Here is a 19,347-nt window from a genome sequence, read left to right as displayed (position 1 = left end):
AACTCTCACACACAGGCAGCTCGGGGGCAGGGTGGGTCACAGTTCAGTTTATTGCCAGTGGTAGGAGGAATGGGTAGTCCGTGGCTGGGGTCTGGGTGGAGAGGCTTCTGACTCTGCAGGGTCCAAGAGTAGAGAGGAGGTCTGGTGCCCCCTTGCCACTCAGGCAGCCTCAGACTGATGCCTGGAGAGGACCTGCTCACAGGAGGAAGGCCTAGGTGGCTCTGGGGCCCACCTGTACCAACAAGTTCCCTGTCAAGGATCTCCCTGTCTCTGTCACCCAGTGCTGGGTTACAGGCATGTTGGGGATTTGAACTCAGGTCCTCATGCTTGCAGAGGACAGTTCTCCGGGGACAGGCCTTGCTGGAGAAGCCTAGTTCACAGTGGGGTGTCAGGTAGGTAGATCTTTTCCAGTGTGAGGTTCTAGGCTGCTGGCCTCTGTGCAAAGGGTTCTAGGACAAGGTAGGGGTACAGACACCCCAAATGACTACCCTGTGGTCCCGGAACTACAAGGCCACCTAGACAATCACTGACCCCTTCATCCTGGACATGTAAGCCCACATTTTACTTGCAGACTGGGTCTCATAAGGGTTGCTGTTGTAGCAGGCCCTTCTTGAGACTGATCCCACCTATCTTCATGTTAGGTAATGGGCTCTCTAGAAGGGGTACATCTTAACCCCAAAGGGACTCCAGGTAAGAGGGACAGTCACACTTGAGGAATGGATGAGATAAGAGCCAGCTCAGCTACTGACCTGTCAGGGATCTATAGGAGCCATCATATAGCTTTGGGAAGAGGATCTAATTGGGGGCAGCAGGGGTGGGGGGCAAGGCCAGTGGTCTCCCTGGCTGAGGACCATTCTTGTGGGTGCCTGGACCTGGCCTTGCCTGAGGTGACATGTCAGTCCGTCGCTGCATCCTCAGCCACTGTCATGGCCAGCACTGGGCAGGGCATCCACAGAGTTCATGCATCGCAATGGAAGAGATGGTTCTGCCCAAGCTGGAGGAAACGATGTCCCCAGCTCACCTTAGGGAGGGATGAGCTTGGCTCCCCCAGCTCGGCAAGGAACCTAGGTCCATGGGATTCCAAAAAGCCTCTGCTGGCTGAGGAGAGAGGACTGATCTACAACAGGAGCATCTACGTTCCCTCCTGCTTTCAGCTCTGTTCTCCCCAGGGCACCAAAAGGATGGAGTCTGGAAGATGAGCTAGGTTATGTATGGCAGGGGCTGGCCGTGAACCTCCATGTTTTGCCCTCTTCCTAAAGTTGGAGACCCCTACAAAGCACTCAGAGACCTGGCTCCTCAAAGGAAGGGTCCAGGGCATAGCTGACACCCAGGTCCAGCACAGGAGACGGGAGCACGAGCAGACAGGGCGAGGTATCGGACTGAGTAGGTCTGAGGACAGCAGTGAGGGACAGGCTCATAGGAGAGGGGTCTCCCTGGGTTCTCAAGAACACAACACAGACCCACAGAGACTCAGTGTATAGATAAGTGGGCAAGAGGGCGAGAAGGTCCTGTGTTTCCGTGACAGGGTTGGAGGAAGGAGAAACAGGCCAAGGCAGGGCTGGTGGCTGCACTCCGTCCAGGCCCTAGGCTGGATCACACAAGTCGTGGGTCACAAGTGGGTAGAAGCACACATTTACGGCCACAAGCACGGACAGACAGACAAACGAGCACACCCAAGGGCTGGTCAGCAGCACACTGGGAGCACAGAGCTGGCTGCTGCCTGCCTCCGCATGGGAATACCCCCCACCACCTGCCTAGGATCCCACAACCTGGCCAGACCATGTCTCATGGGGCGTGTGGGGGGCCAACTGGGTGAGCACCACCTCTACGGCCTGAAACTTCTGGTTCTTGGGTGGGATGGGACACATCTTGTAGGTCACCTCATCGCCTTCCACAGGGACATACTCCCCCTCGATGCTGGTGGGCAGGAGAGGAAGGATTGTATCAGCAGACCAGTCCCCAGAGAGCACTGTGGCCCTTAGCCTCCCTAGACCAGGGACCCTCCAACTTCACAGAGCCCCGGTTTTCTAAGCTGTGAAAGAACAATCTGGAAATCCCTCTGGGGACTGAGGGAAGCAGGTCTGACTCTCAGGACTCCCTTTATCTTCACATAGGAACCCAGGGCCTCAGCAGTAACTACCAGGGTTTTGGAGACTGCCAGCTGATCCCTAACTGACCCCAGCCCACCCTGGTCTTAGTGCCCCTCAGAGCAGGATAGCCAGCAGGAACGCCCACCTCAGAAGCTAGGGGAGGGTCCGACCAGAAACAGGAAAGTAGAGGGACTCACTCAGAAACATGCACGAAGATGTCCTCCGAGCCGTTCTCAGGGGTGATGAAGCCATGGCCTTGGGAGCGTGAGAACTGCTTACAGACGCCCTTGAACACGGGGCCAGCTGAGGCTCGAGCTGTCCTGGGGAGAGGGCAGAGGATTGGAGCTGTGGCCTGGAGAGCCTGTTCTTCGAATCCCCACCAACAATACTGCCATAGGGCAGATAACAAAGACTGGGGCCCAGGGCGGAGTGACGGCCTGCCCAGTGTCTCTTGGTGTAGTACAAGAACATCCGGTCCCTTGTCAGTGTCCCTCTAACAGCATCCTCCATCCAGATGTTTAGAGTTACATGGCTTCCGCTTGGAAGATTTCTGAGTGAAGCTAGGGGTGTAGTTCAGTGGTGGATAGTTTACTTGCCATGTGTAAGGCTCAGGCTCCATCCTCAGAACCAATTAATTAATTAATTAATTAAAGAAAAAAAAAACTAAGCTGGGCAGTGTTGGCGCACGCCTTTAATCCCAGCACTCGGGAGGCAGAGCCAGGTGGATCTCTGTGAGTTCGAGGCCAGCCTGGGCTACCAAGTGAGTTCCAGGACAGGCACCAAAACTACGTGGAGAAACCCTGTCTCGAAAAACCAAAAAAAAGAAAAAAGAAAAAACTAAACCAAGAGGCACCACACCATCTCATGGCAGCTGAGCAGCGCCGGTCACTAGTTCTCACGTGCTGTTTATTAAGTATCTGCTCTGACCTTGGGTCAGACCCAGGACAGTGTACACTTGCTATCCAGAGTAGTAATGGTAATAAAAAAAAAAACAAAAACAAAACAAAAAACCTTGCAGCCAGGCACAGGAGTGCATGCCTACAATCCCCAGCATTCAGAAATCTGGAATAAGACAGTCAGAGTGGTTCAAAGCCCTGTCTCAAAACAAAAACAAACAAACAAACAAACAAAAAAGAGATGAGGTTCAGTGGGTAAAAATGTACTTGGTGCCAAGACTGACGACCTGAGTTTGAACCCTCGAACCCATATGGTGGAAGGAGAGAACCCATGCCTGACGCGTTGTCCTCTGACCTCCACACACACAGGCTGTGGTAGGTACACACACACACACACACACACACACACACGCACACCACCAACAATAATAAATGTCCTTTGGCTCCCACAAACCCTCCCCATCTGGCCTCAGTCACCTCCCCAGAGGCCTGAGACTAGTCCTTGGCAATCTACTATCCTCCCCTAAAGGTTAACTGTATGCCACTACACCTGCAACACTCATGTCCATTTTATTGTATTTATTTATTTATTTTATTTTATTTTTGTTTTTTTGGTTTTTCGAGACAGGGTTTCTCTGTGTAGCTTTGCGCCTTTCCTGGAACTCGCTTTGGACACCAGGCTGGCCTCGAACTCACAGAGATCCGCCTGCCTCTGCCTCTCGAGTGCTGAGATTAAAGGCATGCACCACCACCGCCCGGCTATTTATTTTATTCTCGAGACGGTCTCACTGCGTATCTCTAGGCTCTGCGTCTCAAGTCCCTTTCTTCTTCACCTGATGAATCTTCGAACTCAGCTAGGATGTCCTCATTCTTTGCACCCCAGGCTCAGTCCTCCCTCTGAACTGAAGACATGACTCACTCATTCATCCTTTAAGCTCCGGTCACAGCTCAGTAACTGGAATGAAGGAGTGGGTGAAGGGACTCTGAAGTCACTGGAAGGTAGCACAGCTTCCTGGGAGGACAGGGAGACTTGGCCCCTGCCTGGAGAAAGTTCACAGAACCTAGGGGAGGGGGAAGGTACTCACGCCGAGTATGTCCTGGTCCTTTTGGTAGGCAGAGGGCTGGGCAGGTCCCGAGGAGCGATCCCACCACCACGTTCCCAGATCCTGCTGCCCTCCCTGTGGAAGGGGAACGTGGGCCAGACGGGAGACTTGGGGGAATGGAGGGGTGGGACCACTGGGGGTGATGTAGGCTCGGATGTCATGGTGGTGCCAGCAGGAGAGCCTGGTGGGCTCGGTGAAGGACTCTGGCGTCCTTTCCGGCAGGGCCCGGCCTTGCCCTGCTCAGTGGCCTCACCAGCTATGGACTCCGTCTACAAGAGAAGAGAGAAACAGTGAAACGCAGCCAGGGAACAGCTTTGGACACTGGACACAAATTGAGAGGATTGTTGAGGCCAGCCACTCCCAAAGGCACCCACAGCCCCACCCTGCCTCAGTACCCTCACCAGGAAGACAAAATAATTACATAGCTCAGCACCTATGAGGCTTTGGCTTTAAGCCACACCACCAAAACAAAAGAAGGGTCTGGGGAAGTAGCTCAACTGGTAGCCTGCTTGCCCAGCCGATACCACATAAAACCAGGCACGGGCCTGGCATGGTGGCGCACGCCTTTAATCCCAGCACTTTGGAGGCAGAGGCAGGCGGATCTCTGTGAGTTCCAGGCCAGCCTGGTCGATGTAGTGAGTTCCAAGACGGGGCTATGAAAAGAGACCCTGTCTCAAAAAACCAAAAAAAGAAAACACACACACACACACACACACACACACACACACACACACACACACACACACACACACACACTCACGGCAGGCATGATGACGCATCTGTTTAATAATCCTGGTTCCAGATTGTTCTGGAGTCCATAGTAAGCTTGAAGCCAGCCCCATTTATATGGGACTCTGTCATAACACAAAATAGAACCTGCTTTAGAATCCCTAAATGTAGCTGGGCACAGTAGCGCACACCTTTAATCCCAGCACTCGGGAGGCAGAGGCAGGTGGATCTCTGTGAGTTCGAGGCCAGCCTGGGCTACAGAGTGAGTTCCAGGACAGCTAGGGCTACACAGAAACCCTGTTTCAGAAAACAAAACAAACAAAGAATCCCTAGGTCCTTGCAGTTTGCAGTTCTATAACTCAGGGGTCTGGAGGTGGGATGCGTGTTGGCCAAGATTTGGCATAAGTGTTAGTGGTTTCAAATTCACACACAGCTCTGGGTTCAGATTTTTTTAACCTATGATTTGGTGACCTCCCAGTGGTGTCCACCTGACAAGAAACGTGGGCTCTCTTAACTGACTGGCCTCAGTCAATACTCTTGACCTTTGATGTCATGTCCTGCTCTCTACTGTCGGTGACGCTGGTTCCTATTTTCTAGGGAGGTTACCCTGAGGCCCAAACACCATTCAATAGGCCCAAAAAAACCAGGAGCAGCGAGCACATGGTGAACTCTTGGGAACATGGTCTACTTTTCATTAACCCAGTTTCTGCCTCTCAAAATGAGGTTGAAGGGCTGCGGCTCAGTGGGGAAGCACTTTCTCAGCACCCTCAGAGCCCTGGGGTCTATTCCCACCAAGTGGGATGGGGTGGGGATAAGGGAACAGCCCAGATCCCGACAGGAGACTGGTAATTCCCTAGAGAGGTGGTATCTGCTGAGGGTTCACTGACAGTTGGTGCCTAAGAGCATCAGTAGATACTGATCTCATTGCTCCACCAGTGCTACTATTAAAAAATAAAATGTCTTCTGTAAGTTATTTCATTGTCTTCCATTGTGACATCTTAGAGCCCGTTACCTTGAAGACCTTGGGGAAATGTACCTCTACTGAGGAAAAGACTGTAACTCTTTACATGTCCCACCCACTCTTCCTCAAGAGCTTCAGAGTCATGGAGCCTAAGAGATGCCACTGTAGTGACATGGGGAGACGCAGGTGGCCTTGCAGGACTTGGCAGGACCTCAGGACCAGGAGACCTCAGAGCTGCTACTACTAGCTGCTGACCTTGGGCCTCAGTTTCCTCATCTGTGAAATGGGACTGAGGGACCCGGCCCCTCTCACTGGTCATCCTGAAACTTGGCTGAGCCTGTAAAAGGAAGGCCCTTCTTCTTCTTCTTCTTCTTCTTCTTCTTTTTTTTTTTTTTTAGCTGAGGATCGAACCCAGGGCCTTGCTAGGCAAGCTCAGGAAGGCTCTTCTTTAGCTATAGTCACAAAGATGGGAGCAGGGCAGAGTCCCCACTGCCCCAACCCTTTATTCCTTCACTGTATCCTCATTTAAGGAAAAAAAAAAAGTCTGCTTTTCTGCTAGGGATTAAACTGCCTCTGAGCTGTATCTCTAGCTCTTGGCCACTTGTTTGGTTTGGTTTGCTTTGTTTGGTTTTCCAAGACAGGGTTTCTCTGTGTAGCCCTGACTGTCCTGGAACTCACTCTGTAACCCAGGCTGGCCTCGAACTCAGAGATCTGTCTGCCTCTGCCTCCCGAGTGCTGGGATTAAAGGCGTGGAGAAGATTGGCTCAGAGGTCAGCCACTTTAAGTAAAGAACACGTAGTGCTCTTGCAGAGGCCCCCAGATTGTGTTTCCAGCACCCACACAGGGGCTCAAAACTATCTGTAACTCCAGTCCCAGGGATCTGATGCCCTCCTCTGGTTTTAAAAGGCACTTCATGCACTCGGTGGGTGCACTCATCCACCAAAAACGAAACTCGCACGTGAGCGAGTGTTCACAACAGTCACAACGCCCCAGGAGCAGATAAAGAAAGGGTAAGCTAACAGTCTGCACTCTACCAGGCAGAGCAGAATGTTGGCTCCTAACAGGGATGAAATACTGCTTCCGGTCACCACACAAACCTTGAGAACACCTCAGAAGAAGTAGTTACAATAGCACACATCGGGTGGATTTGCTGTCATGGGGTGTCGGGTGAGGTTGGTGGTGGTGACTAATGACAGGTCATTTCTTTTAGGGTGCTGACTACTAAAAAAATGTTTGTTCGGTAAGCACTGTGGTGACAATCAGTGAATCCACTGAGCTTTGTGATTTTTTTTTTTTTTTCCTAATGCTGGGCATGGTTGCCAACTAGGCAAGCTCTCTACCACTGAGCTCCACCCCGATTCCAAGTAAATAAACTGCACAATATGTGAATTGAATCTCAATAAAGCTGTTGCCAAAGATAAGGCAGGCACCAAAGTCCCCGGGATCACCCAGCCGGAAAAGCCCTGGTCCTAAGCCCTGGGTTAGCCCTCACCAAGAGGGAAACAGTAGAAAAGACATCCTTGCTTCCTGGGTGGGAACTAGGGTCACTGGACCTTCCCACTACAGTTTCCCAAGACCCCGTGGTGAGCTGGGCAGTGGCAGCCGGCCACCGGAGGTGATTAGGGGATAAGCTGGGAGGAGCCACTGTGGTTACCAAGGAGATGCAGGGGCTGAGGGGGACTGCTCCACCAGGCAGGTGATTGTCGCTGGGGGGCGCGGGCTGCACACTGAGCTGCCAGTGAGAAGGGATGGTCACATACACTGCTACCTAGGTGAGCTCTGGAAGAGTCAGCAGCAGGGGGCAGGGGCAGACCTCAGAAGCAACAGAAAGGGCCAGCCTTCCCCGGGCTCTTCACCTAGGCTGAGAGGGTTCGAGCTGGCTAGAGGCAGTTTCTACATCAGGAAGCTTCTCCCAAGCCTGGCCTCACCAACCCAGGTAAGGAGCTGAATGAGAACAGGCCCTCCCTCCTCAGGGGCTCTTCTGAGGTAAATGTGGGGGTGCCATGCAGGCGCTGCACTGGGAAACCCGTTCTTTACAGATAGGGCTGGTTCCTGACTGAGGGTGCTAGACCAGTCTCCTCGATTCCTCTCCCTCCCTTAAGGACTGCTCCTCTGCTCCTGGCTGGCTTCCTTGCCCCACAGCTCCCTTTTCTTGGTTTAATTCCTGCAGCGTCCCTTAAGGGCTAGTGTTAGTACCCCACTTTACAGACAAGAAAACTGAGGCTCAGGTTAAATCAATCAAGGGCACAGTGTCTGAGAGGACAGACTGAATATGGAGCTTCGAAGTGGTAAGTCAGGAGTCTTGGTATCAAATCCTGCATTGCTATTGACAGATGTGTGTGTGTGTGTGTGTGTGACATGATGTGTGTGCACGGGTGTGAAGGCCACAGGTTCACGTTGAATGTCTTCCTCTATTGCTCTTCACTTTGTTTTTCAAAAACAATGTTGCTCTCTCAGCCCAGAGCTCACATATAGGGTAACCTGCTGGCCAGTGAACTTCAGGAATCCCCGTGTCTCTACCCTCCAGTGCTGGGTTACAGAGGTATTCTGATGGGCTTGGCTTTTTACGGGGGTGCTGGGAATCAAACTAGGTCACCCTGTTTGCATGTCAGTTCCTTTGCTCACTGAGCTATCCCCAGACCCCCTTTTTGCTTTTTTTATTTGGAGTTGGGGAGGGTTAGGGTCTCACTATATCAGTTGTCCTGGAACTTCCAACATAACCCAAACTGGACTAGAATTTACAATCCTTCTGCCTCAGCCTCTCATGTCCTGGGATTGTAGGCCTGCTCCACAATGCCTGGCTACTATTACTTTTTCTTTTTAAGATTTATTTTGCTGGGTGGTAGTGGTGCATGCCTTTAATCCCAGCACTTGGGAGGTAGAGGCTGGGGGGATCTCTGTGAGTTCGAGGCCAGCCCGGTCTACAAAGCAAGTTCCAGGTCAGCTAAGACTATTACACAGAGAAACCCTGTCCGTCCCCCCCCAAAAAAAATTTTTTTTAAAGTTTTATTTTATTGGCTGGTTGGTGTTGGCACACACCTTTGATCCCCTGGAGGCAGAGGCAGGCAGATCTCTGGGTTCAAGAACAGCCTGGTCTACAGAGTGAGTTCCAGGACAGTCAAAACAACCCCAAAAATTATTTTATTATTTTCAATTACATGTATATATGTGTGTATTTGTGTATGTGTCGTGTATAAGTGCAGATGTCTACAGAAGAGGACACTGGATCCTCTAGAGATGGAGTTACAGGCAGTGTGAGCTTACAAAGTGGATGCTAGGAACTCAGGTCCTCTGGAAGAGCAGAACCTCTCTTAACTAGTGAGCCTTCTCTCCAGTGCCCCACCCCTTTCTTTTGAGATGAGGTTTTGTGTAGTCCATGCTGGCCTTGAACTAAATTTGTGGTCTTTTTCTTCTTCTTTTTATTTAAGTTTTGTTTTGTTTTGTTTTGTTTTGTTTTTTGAGCTGGGCAGTAGTGGTGAGTTTGAGGTCAGCCTGGTCTACAGAGCTTATTCCAGGACAAGCAGGGGCCACAGAGAAACCCTGTCTTGAAAAGCCATAAATAAACAAACAAATATTTATTTTGTAGGTACATGTTAATATGCATACATGTGTGCAGTATTGATGAAGGCCAGAAGGGGGCATCAGATTCCCTTGGAGCTAGAGCTACAGGTGATTGTGTGTGCTGGGCGCCAGACTCTAGTCCCCTACAAGAGCAGCAAGTGCTTTTAGTGGATGAGCCATTGCTCCAGCTCCTCAACATGCAGTCCTATGGTCAAGGATGAACTTTGGACCCTCTGCCTCCACCTCTGAATACTGGGATTGCAGGCTTGAGCAGTGATGCTCGTAGGGGCTCTACCCTCTCTGGGACCAGAAAGGGACCTGAGCTGGAAAAGCTCTATGACACCCAGAGAGCCCAGGGAGATGAGAAGAAAATGCAGAGCCAGTCTCCAGCTCGGACTCTGTCTCCAGAATATTGATGCAGGAAGGGACAAGTAGCATCAAGATGTTTGTTGTTTGGACACTATGCAAAGGGCCTTTTGGGTTGTTTTGGTTTGGTTTTCTGTTTTACATTTGTTTATTTCTTGGGGTACTGGAGACTGAAACAGGTCTTAAGTAGTCAAGTCTAGCCTCGAACTCCTAATCTTCTGGGTTATTATAGGTATTGTCATCACACCTGGTCTATGTGGGACTAGGGATAAAACCCAGGACCTCATCCAAGCCGGGCAACGTGAGATCCAGAACATGACCCACCAGGAACAGGCATGTCCTTGGCCATGCACGGTGGGTCTGGCCCACCACATGGCTCTGCATGAAAACCAAACTAACAGACTACTTCTGCAGTGGTGGGACCAGAGAGGCAAAGCCAAAAAACCATCAGGACTGGAGCTAACAAAGGTGTGATGCAGTATCACGGGACGTTGGCACTCAGGAGGACAGTGAGTCAGCCCTGGCAAGAGGTGACTAGAGCCAGCTGGAACTTGGCTCTAATTTTCAGACCCTCCCTCCTAAAAACTGGGGTACACGTGGATATCTTGACAGTGAGAATCCCCCTTCAGTGTGGGTGCCTCAGTGAAAGCAAGTGGCTCCACCATCCACACTGTGTGACCTGGGACAAGCAGCTGTCACTCACTCTCTGGGCTCCACCTTTCTCCCTAGACACATGAATCATTGCTTATCCAGACGACCAATGAAGGCCAGTCCAACTCTCCTCTGAGGTTAAAACGTGGGCATACACAAAGAGGCGGTTCCCATACCATGTCCTACAAAATCTACCCACACACGCACACAAGCGCTCTCTCTCTCTCTCTCTCTCTCTCTCTCTCTCTTCTCTCTTTCTCAAACTGATTGAGAAACACTGGGGCAGCATACACAGGGAGGCAGCCTTGGCCATAGAGGGTCCCCATCTAGTGTAGAATTGGAGACTCCCTGCCTAGACTTCATGCCTCAAGTCTCTGCCACCTGTCAGGCTCCAGTCCCATTTGTGCCTCATAAGAAACCTAAATAGTAATTACCACCAACGTACCCATTCCTCAGAAGAGTAAACCGAGGCCCAGAAGGGTGAAGAGACTCACTGAAGTCACCCAGCTGGCCCAGTAGCCCTCGTGAGCCCTGGAGAGGTGTGGAAGAGGGGTGTTCAGCCAAGGCAAGGCGAGAAAACCCTCAAATCCCTGGACAGAACCTCCCCACCTCCAGCCTCCCCCAGAGAATGATGTACAGGGCCAAAGAAGAACTGGGAGGCCAGGATTTGGGGTTCTATTTCCGGTGTTGTGCTGACTCAGACCATGACCTTGGGTGAATCACTCACCAACTCTGTGAGGCTTAAAAACAACTCCCCCAATAAAAGCGTTCCCGCCCCAAGTCCCCATTATGGGGAGCCACTAGGGAGGAATGGGTACATCTGTTTAAAAATAGAAAGGCAGGGAACACAAGGTAGGTGGTGGAAGAGCTGGTTGGATGTCTTAGGCTTGTCCATGCTGGGTCTTGGGAAGGTGACAATAACCTTGAGACCACCTGTCTGGCTCCTCCCTCCCCCAGCTCCTCCTTCAGACACTCCTTAAAACACATCAGGGCCAAAAGCTGCCCTTGCAGCTGGAGGTGACCTAGTTAAACCTGATTCCTTTCCCTCCATGATGTGTGTGTGTGTGTGTGTGTGTGTGTGTAAGGTGCTGTCCCAGCCAATACTAAAGACTAATTACTTAAGTGACCCTATACTCGCCTCCTGGTCACATGTCCAGGCAGCTCTGGGGCTGTTGTTCCTGGCATTTGGGCTTCTCTGGCATTAGTTGGGGAAGGGAAGCCAGAATATCACCTAGAACCAAGTTCATAGACAAGTACCACCTCTACCTGACTGTGTGAGCCTAAGCAAGTCACCTTCCCATTCTGGGTCCCCTGAGAGAGGATCATAGTGGCCAAAGTCACATATAGTGGCAGAGTGGAAAGAAATGCTCAGTGTGGTCAGTGTTAAGTCACCCCCTGCCCAGTCACTATCATTTCCTGGGGAGGGATGTGTGCAGACCCCACCCCTGATTTTCCTCCCTCGCCTGGCTGTGGGTGTCCCCCAAGCTGCCTGCCCACAGGGCTCTGGGTCCTGGACACCAAGCTAGTGATGGTGACCAGCTGTTGACTAGTGATGGTGACCAGCTGTTCAGTCCAGAGCACCCTCTGCTGGGTATCACCTGTAAAGGGTGGGCGCACTTAGGGTGAGGGGGGGCACTCTGTCTTTGGCTGGGTGGCAAATAACCCTGCTCCATCCCTCTGGATCCTTGAGGGCCACTAGGGAGCCCCCTCCCTAGCCAATAAGCATCTTCAAACCTGGTTCAGCTGTCTGTCCCCAGGCCTGGGACAAACTGGTGTGCTCTCCTGGGACCCTTTGCCGCTGGCTTCTGTTTGCACTGTTAGTGTTTTTTGAAGGTGGGGCCAGTCAGACCAGGATGGAAAAGGTGTTTTGGGGGAAGACTTCAAGGCAATGTGGGGCAGGAATGGGAGGAGACACTTAGAATCCAAACACTCGTCCAGAGACCTCTGGGATGGAGTCAGGTCTGGGAAAAAGCCTCCCCAACCCCCCCCCCCCTACCCCCCACCCTGCCCCACAAGGCCTGGAAATCTTCCTTCCCAGGGAAAGGCCCTGACTGGATGGCATCCAGGCAACCAGTGCCAGGCTGTCAGAGAGGGTATCCACCCCCCACCAGGCACACGTCCTTCTCCCCTCCCCCAGCCCCAGCGGATGCAGCAGTTCACACTCTGGATTTATTATTGTTCACACTCCTGTCCTCCTGCCCCTTGGGAAGAGCCTGCAGCCTGCAGCCTGGCAGCCTGGCAGGAACCTGCTGTCTCCTTGTGGGTGCCAGTATGGCCCCTTATCTCCACTCAGTCTCCTTGTGTCAGGGTCAGACCACTCAGGGGCTCGATGCCAGCCAAGGCCAACCTGGGTCCTTGCATCCCACAGCAAGGGTGGCCCGGCTGGTCTGTCACCCCTGCCCTACAGTGGGCTGTCCCCAGGCAAAGGGGGAGGTCAGAGCTAGCCCAGCAAGCAGGCAGGGGGGAGCAAGGACTCAGTGGGGTGGCATAAAGGCAAAAATAACATGGGGCCATCCCTCCAGCCAGTTGACACAATTATCTCGGCCACACTCAGGGGGAAAAACAGAGAGGAGACAGCTGCTCTGGGACCCTTGCCTGCCTCAGGCGGTCCCTCTCCTCCGCCCTGGCCTCAATGCAGATTCCAGGGGCAAGATCCAGCAGTGCTCCGGACTGGCCTTTTAGGGTCCGGAAGGAGCCATGGCTTTCCCTCACTCAGTCCCCAGACTGGAGGCTGCGGCTTGGCAGGAAGCTGCAGTTATCTGCCTCTGAACCCAGACACGAGTCCCAGACACAGGCATTCACAGGCATTCACATGCATTCAGACGCGAGGCTTTTCTCAAGGGTCAAGGGGAGAGAAGGGAAGGGCGGTGGGCTCCTCGGCATCCCAAGTATCCTCTGAGCAGAGCTGGGGCTGGTCCAGCTCCGACCTTTCCAGCCTCACTCCACACACCCTTTCTCGGTACCAACCGCCCTCACCCCTGCCGCAGCCACAGTTTCCATCCATCACAAGCTTCCTTCAGGTCCCCCAGGCTGCCCCTTACCTCGCCCTGGCAGCTGGGGCCAGCCACTGCCTCCTGTAGTGGGCAGCACCTATCTCTGGACCGTGGAGCTGGCTGGCAAGGGTCACGTCTGGATGATGCACTCCGTGGTGTGTGTGTGTGTGTGTGTGTGTGTGTGTGTGTGTGTGTGTGTGTGTGTGATGTGCAGGAGGCACCTCGGCCCCTCACTCACTCACACACGCCTTCCTGCTGACGTCAGGATGTTCTGGAGGGGGAGGGACTGGGAGCCGATGGGAATTTGTACTCCCAGCTTAAAGGGACACTAGGCTCTCTCCTCTCTGGCCCAGACATCACCTCCTGAGCCAGGCGAGTGAGTGGCTAAGCTGCGTTAATGCTGCTTCCTGTTTGGGAAAGTGGCTTTTATTGCTGGACCAAGGTATAATTTGCCCCACCAGCAGGTCAGGGTAGCTGCTGGGAAATGAATGCAGAGGAGGAACAGCTGGAGACAGCAGGAACAAGTGAGCTGCAGAGGGATGCTTATGTGCGTGTGTTCATACAGGGAGCTCCTGCAGGCTTGGAGGATGTGTCCTGGAGAAGGGAGGGGGCCGGAGGAGAGAGGAGACCCTCGAGGAATAAGCCAGGTTCCTAGGGACTCCAAGACATTCCATCTCCTCCCAACCCCCACCCCCGCCCAGTCTCAGACTGACTCCCTCAGAGGATCTGGGCTCAACAAGCGAAGAATGTGGTCCCATCTCTTTGGCCTACAAAGGTTCTTGGGAGGGGCTACTGAATCCAGTGGAAGAGAGGTCTAAAGGAGTAATGAGTGTCTCTCTGTTTCACACACACACACACACACACACACACACACACACACACACACACGTCGGGGAGGCTCCTAGAAGAGAGGCCAGACTCAGCAGATTCAGTCCAAGCAGCTTAGTTCTGGGGTCTCTCTTCAGTCAGTGCTGGAATTGACTCTCAGACCCTAGGTAACTCCTTTAGAACTCTAGTCCTCCCCAAGAGGATTAGTTGAGCTAAGGCTCAACAGTCTATGAGCTCAGGGCCCGGCTGCAAGAGGCATCCATAAAGAAGCTTCTCGGCATCCTTCCTGTCCCTTCTCCTCAGCTTCAGCTTAGAAAGAAGTCTTCTCTGGTGTCAGTTTAGTACCACTGAGTCACAAGGAGGGGCCCTGCGAACAGACCTATAAGTCCCAGCCCTTAGGAGGGTGAGGCTGAAAGATCACAAGTTTGAGTCTACCCTGGGCTACCTAGAGAGACCCTGTCTCAAACAAACAAACAAACGTAGCAACAGACATACTGGAACGTACCTGTGATCCCAGCAGGAAGGAGGCTGAGGACTGCGGTGAGTTTGAGGTCAGTCTAGACTCTATGATAAGAACCCGTGTTATAAAAACAAAGCAAAACCAAACAAGCCAGGGCTCAGTCATTAGGTTGCTTTTCCAGGGGACCTGTGTGGTTCCCAGCACCCACGTAGTAGCAGTTACAGCTGCCCGCCACTCGGGCTCCAGGGGGATCCAACTCATCCGCACACAGGCACACACACGTAGATAAAAATGATCTTCAAAAAGCTCAAGCAGAGAAACAAACACTGGAATAAAGACAAAAGGAGCTGGGCGGTGGTGGCGCACGCCTTTAATCCCAGCACTCGGGAGGCAGAGGCAGGTGGATCTGTGAGTTCAAGGCCAGCTTGGTCTACCAAGTGAGTTCCAGGAAAGACACAAAGCTACCCAGAGAAACCCTCAAAAAACCAAAACAAACAAACAAAAAAAGAAGAAAGAAAGGAAGAAAGATGGAAAGATAAGAAAAAGAAAACAAAAGGAAGACTCGTAAGAGTAGCCAAGGTGCACTGAGGGTTCTTCCGTGCCAGAAAGCGTGAGCCACCATGTGGTTGCTGGGAATTGAACTCAGGACCTCTGGAAGAACAGTCGGTGCTCTTAACCTCTGAGCCATCTCTGCAGCCCCATATGGTTGGTTCTTTTTTGTTTGGTTGGTTGGTTGGTTTGGTTTGGTTTTAGGCAGGGTCATACTAGAGAGCCCTGGCTGGCCTGAAATTCCCTTTGTATTACAGACTGACCTCGAATTTACAGAGATCCACCTGCCTCTGCCTCCCAAGTGCTGGGATTAAAGGCGTGTGCCACCACCGCCTGGCTCAGTCATGACAATCCAGGAGAGACTGGACAGCCCCACACTGAGGGGCCTTCCTCTCCCTTTTGGTTCCCCACCTCCTTCTTTGTCTTTTTTCCAAGGGGTTGGAGAGATGGCTTAGTGGCTAAGAGCACTGTCTGCTCTTCCAGAGGTCCTGAGTTCAATTCCCAGCAACCACATGGTGATTTACAACCATTTAAAGTGGGATCTGATGACTTCTTCTGTCTGATGCTCTTTTCTGTTATGCAGGCATACATACAAACAGAGCACTCACATATACATAAAGTACATAATAAATAAATCTTGAAGAAACTAATTTCTGCTTCTTTTGAGACACGGTCTGGCTGTGTATCCGGGCTGGGCCTCAGGCTTGTGATCACCCTGCTTCAGCCTCCTGAGTGCTGGGGTTACAGACATGTAGGTGCTGCTCAGCCCCTGTCTTACTTGTTTGTGTTTGAGACAGGATCTCGAGTAGCCCAGGCTAGGTTTGAACTTGCAATCAGCGTGACTGTGCACTCCTGAGCCTGCTGCCTCTATATCCCAGATGCTGGGGTCACAAACACGTGCTACCATTCCTGCCTTCCTCCACCTTTCCTCTTCTCTCCCCCACTTTTTTATTCACTCATTCATTTATTTTTTTTTTTTTCCGAGACAGGGTTTCTCTGTGTAGCTTTGGTGCCTGTCCTGGATCTCGAGCTGTAGACCAGGCTGGCCTCAGAACAGGCCCTGGGCAGGCCTTGAGTCTTCCAAACACATTAACTTGCCCTCCCAGAGGAAGGTGAAGCCAGGATGGAAACCTCTAACTTTCTTTTGCCTTCCTGACTTTCCCACCCGCTGGGACCTGCTTGGTGTCACATGGTAGAATGACCACCATAGATTCTCCTCTCTCAGTCCCAAAACCCTTAGCCCAGTCTGGCCCAACAGAACCAGTGACCAGACCTGGCTGGGATATTGGTGCCCAGGCCAACTGTCCTTCCAGTGGCTTTGAACCGAGTGATGGATTCAGTGGAAAGGAGTGGCCCGAGAGGATTTCTCTGAGCTCAGTGCCAGGAATGAACCAGGCTTGCCTGAGCCTAGAAAGCAGTTGTGGGGAGAGGCCCTCTGCTCAGGTGGGCCAAAGGATCCTTCAGCAGAGCAATGGGAAGGGGTCGATACAGCAGGAAAAGTGAAGGAAGTCAGTGTTAGGAGCTGAGACATGAGGAGGGAGCCATGCCTCAAAGGCCAGTTCAATGGAGGCTAGGATGTGGTCCTTTGAAGACCAGGCTAAGGCCACAGCCAAGGTCTTGATCCCTCCCTTTGCGTCCAGTTTCCTTTCTGTCCCTGACACTGGTAAACACAAGCTGGGGCTGCCAGCAGCAGGGCACAGTGAATGAAGGAGGCTGGCCCTGGTTTGAAGTATTGTGGTGATTATCCCCCCACGCACGGAGAGGGCACAGCTGTTCATTCAGGAAGTGAGCAGCAGAGACACACCCACCCACCCACCAGCCGCTGAGTAACAAAGAAATCGTCTACTTGCATCCAGGGGCTCTACGGGAAGGCTATTTTTGTGAACAGCTGAGCATTTAAAAGCTCTTCTCTTGGAAAGCCTTCCTCACGGTGGAGAAGCCCAGGGAGAGGTGGGCGGAGCCAAACAGCATCGCAGTTCTCTCCATTATGCCTCACTCTAATTTTCTGCTACAACTAAATGATGGGCCAGCCCTGGACCAGCACGGCATCCACCATTGATTTAACCCTTCAATGCACACAGACCCCTGTGGTGTCTGTACACCCGATAGATAGAAGATAGGAAGTTCAGGCAAGCAGAGGTTAAAAAGCTTGTCCACCCAAGGTAGAGTGGCTCATACCTGTAATCCCAGCACTCAGAGGAGGGTGAGGCAGGAAAATTGCCTACAGTTTGAGGTCGGAAGGGTCTACACAGTGAGTTCCAGGTCTGCCTGGACTACATAGTGAGACTCTCTCTGCCTCAAACGAAAACAAAACAAGAACCTTGCCCATCCTGGAGCTGGTATTAAACTGCAGGGTTCAGGGGGCTGGAGAGATGACTCAGTGTAGTGAAGAGCAGTGGCTGCTCTTCTAGAAGTCCTCAGTTCAATTCCTGGCACCCACACAGTGGCTCACAACTGCCTATAACTGTAGTTCTATAATACCCAATGCCAGCTGGGTAGTGGTGATGCACGCCTTTAATCCCAGCCCTGGGGAGGTAGACGCAGGCAGATCTCTGAGTTTGGGGCCAGCCTGGTCTACAGAACTAGTTCCAGGACAACCAAGATGGAACAAAGAAATCCTGTCTCAAAACAAAACAAACAAACAAACAAACAGAAAGATCCAGTGCCCTCTTCTGGTGTGCAGATGTACATGAAAACAAAACACCCTTATAACACAAAATAAACAAATATTTTTTTTTAAATGTGGGGTTCAAAAAGGCATGATGCTGTATGCTTATCATCCTAGCACTTGGGAAAGAGGAGAATCTGGAGTTTGAACGCAGCCTGAACTACCTAGTCGTACTTTATCTTGGAGGGGGGAAACCACACAGATTCTGGCTCCATTACATTCTTGCTCTTTCTGCTCTGCCACAGTCTATTTGAAGTGACTTCTTTTTTTCGAGACAGGGTTTGGTTTCTCTGTGTAACTTTGTGCCTTTCCTGGAACTCACTTGGTAGCCCAGGCTGGCCTCGAACTCACAGAGATCCGCCTGGCTCTGCCTCCCGAGTGCTGGGACTAAAGGCGTGCGCCACCACCCACCCAGCCTTGAAGTGGCTTCTTATTCCCTGGGCACCCATCCCCTCGGCCATGGGACTCATCTCCAGTCTGCGATGCTAACATTTTTGCCCTGTAAATTAGCACGTCCCTTTTTTAGGCTCCCCCGGTTCCCCAGCTAATCCCCATCCCCACTAATCTAAGTACTATTCTGCCAGACAAGAAAAAGCATTGTATGTATTTATATGTGTAAGTGCACCCATGCTCACCTGTGGCCCATTCGAGGAGGTCAGAGGACAGTTTTGAAGAGTTGGTTCTCTCCTTTCAGCATGTGGGTCTTGGGATCAAACTTAGGTCCTCAGGATGGTGGCAAACTGTCCTCGCCTGGCTCTTTTCCAGGCACTGGGGAATCTAGCCAACAAAGCAGGAACTCTATCTTCATACAGCTGACAGTCCAGTAGGGGGAAGGCAATAAAACAACCTAATAACCATGTGCCGCCATGTTAGAAGGCAGTAAATGTCCCAGAGAACTAGTAAGCAGGAAGTGGGCTAGGGAGTGGAGCTGGTGCTGGCTGGCTTGTGATCTAAAATATGAGGTCAGGTAAGCTCTGGCCTGGCTCCTCTCCAAGAGTGACAAAGCACTATGGGGTCCAAACAGGAAGACAGAGTTTATTTTATTACTTGCGCTGGTGAGGAACCAGCCTGACAGTTGTAGGCTTGAATGCCATCTTAAGGTAAAGATAAACTAGGCTCATTCCTGTTTATGACTAAACGTCTGTTTCTGAAGGACTGGGCTATGCCTCACCTGTAACCTTAACTACAGATGGTTCCGTACTGCTTGTTCCAGGAACGGCAATCATGTCTCTTTTAAAAGGTTGTTACGATCACCTGTTGTTATAAATACCCTGCTATGACCACCATGTTTTACCCTGTTTCTTTAGCCCTGACCAACTATTTGCCTGCTAAATCCCCCATGTGGAAATCCCCTATCTCTGGGCTATAAAAAACCTTCTCTTCCTCATGTCCAATGCTCTTCGACCTTCACTTTAGGGAGAGGTAGCCAATGTACATGAAAAAAAAATGCTTACTTTAAATTTGTTTGTTTGTTTTGTTTTTTGTTTTTGTT

General features: G+C 51.7%; 1 protein-coding gene across 1 annotated transcript; it reads right to left on the bottom strand.

Annotated features, from left to right (window-relative positions):
- Positions 1–20: 20 nt before the first annotated feature.
- Positions 21–19,081, bottom strand: Csdc2 (cold shock domain containing C2). The gene is made up of 5 exons (XM_036207598.1): positions 19,027–19,081; positions 13,399–13,583; positions 4,072–4,358; positions 2,288–2,410; positions 21–1,917 (listed from the first exon to the last, which is right to left on the bottom strand). Exons 1-5 carry the CDS (start codon positions 19,079–19,081, stop codon positions 1,755–1,757), a joined length of 813 nt encoding a protein of 270 aa, XP_036063491.1. The 3' UTR covers positions 21–1,754.
- Positions 19,082–19,347: the final 266 nt, after the last annotated feature.

The sequence above is a fragment of the Onychomys torridus genome, chromosome 16 (assembly GCF_903995425.1).
Source record: "Onychomys torridus chromosome 16, mOncTor1.1, whole genome shotgun sequence".
Taxonomy (NCBI): domain Eukaryota; kingdom Metazoa; phylum Chordata; class Mammalia; order Rodentia; family Cricetidae; genus Onychomys; species Onychomys torridus.
Note: the sequence above shows the minus strand (reverse complement) of the source record. Positions and strands in the feature narration are given on the sequence as shown.

Coding starts and splice junctions, on each gene's coding strand:
- Csdc2 (XM_036207598.1), bottom strand. CDS start 19,081: ATGATTGCCGTTCCTGGAACAAGCAGTACGGAACCATCTGTAGTTAAG. Junction 4,359..13,398: donor GCCCCAGCTGCCAGGGCGAG/GTAAGGGGCAGC, acceptor CTTCTCTTGTAG/ACGGAGTCCATAGCTGGTGA. Junction 2,411..4,071: donor AGGACCAGGACATACTCGGC/GTGAGTACCTTC, acceptor CCCTCTCCCCAG/GACAGCTCGAGCCTCAGCTG.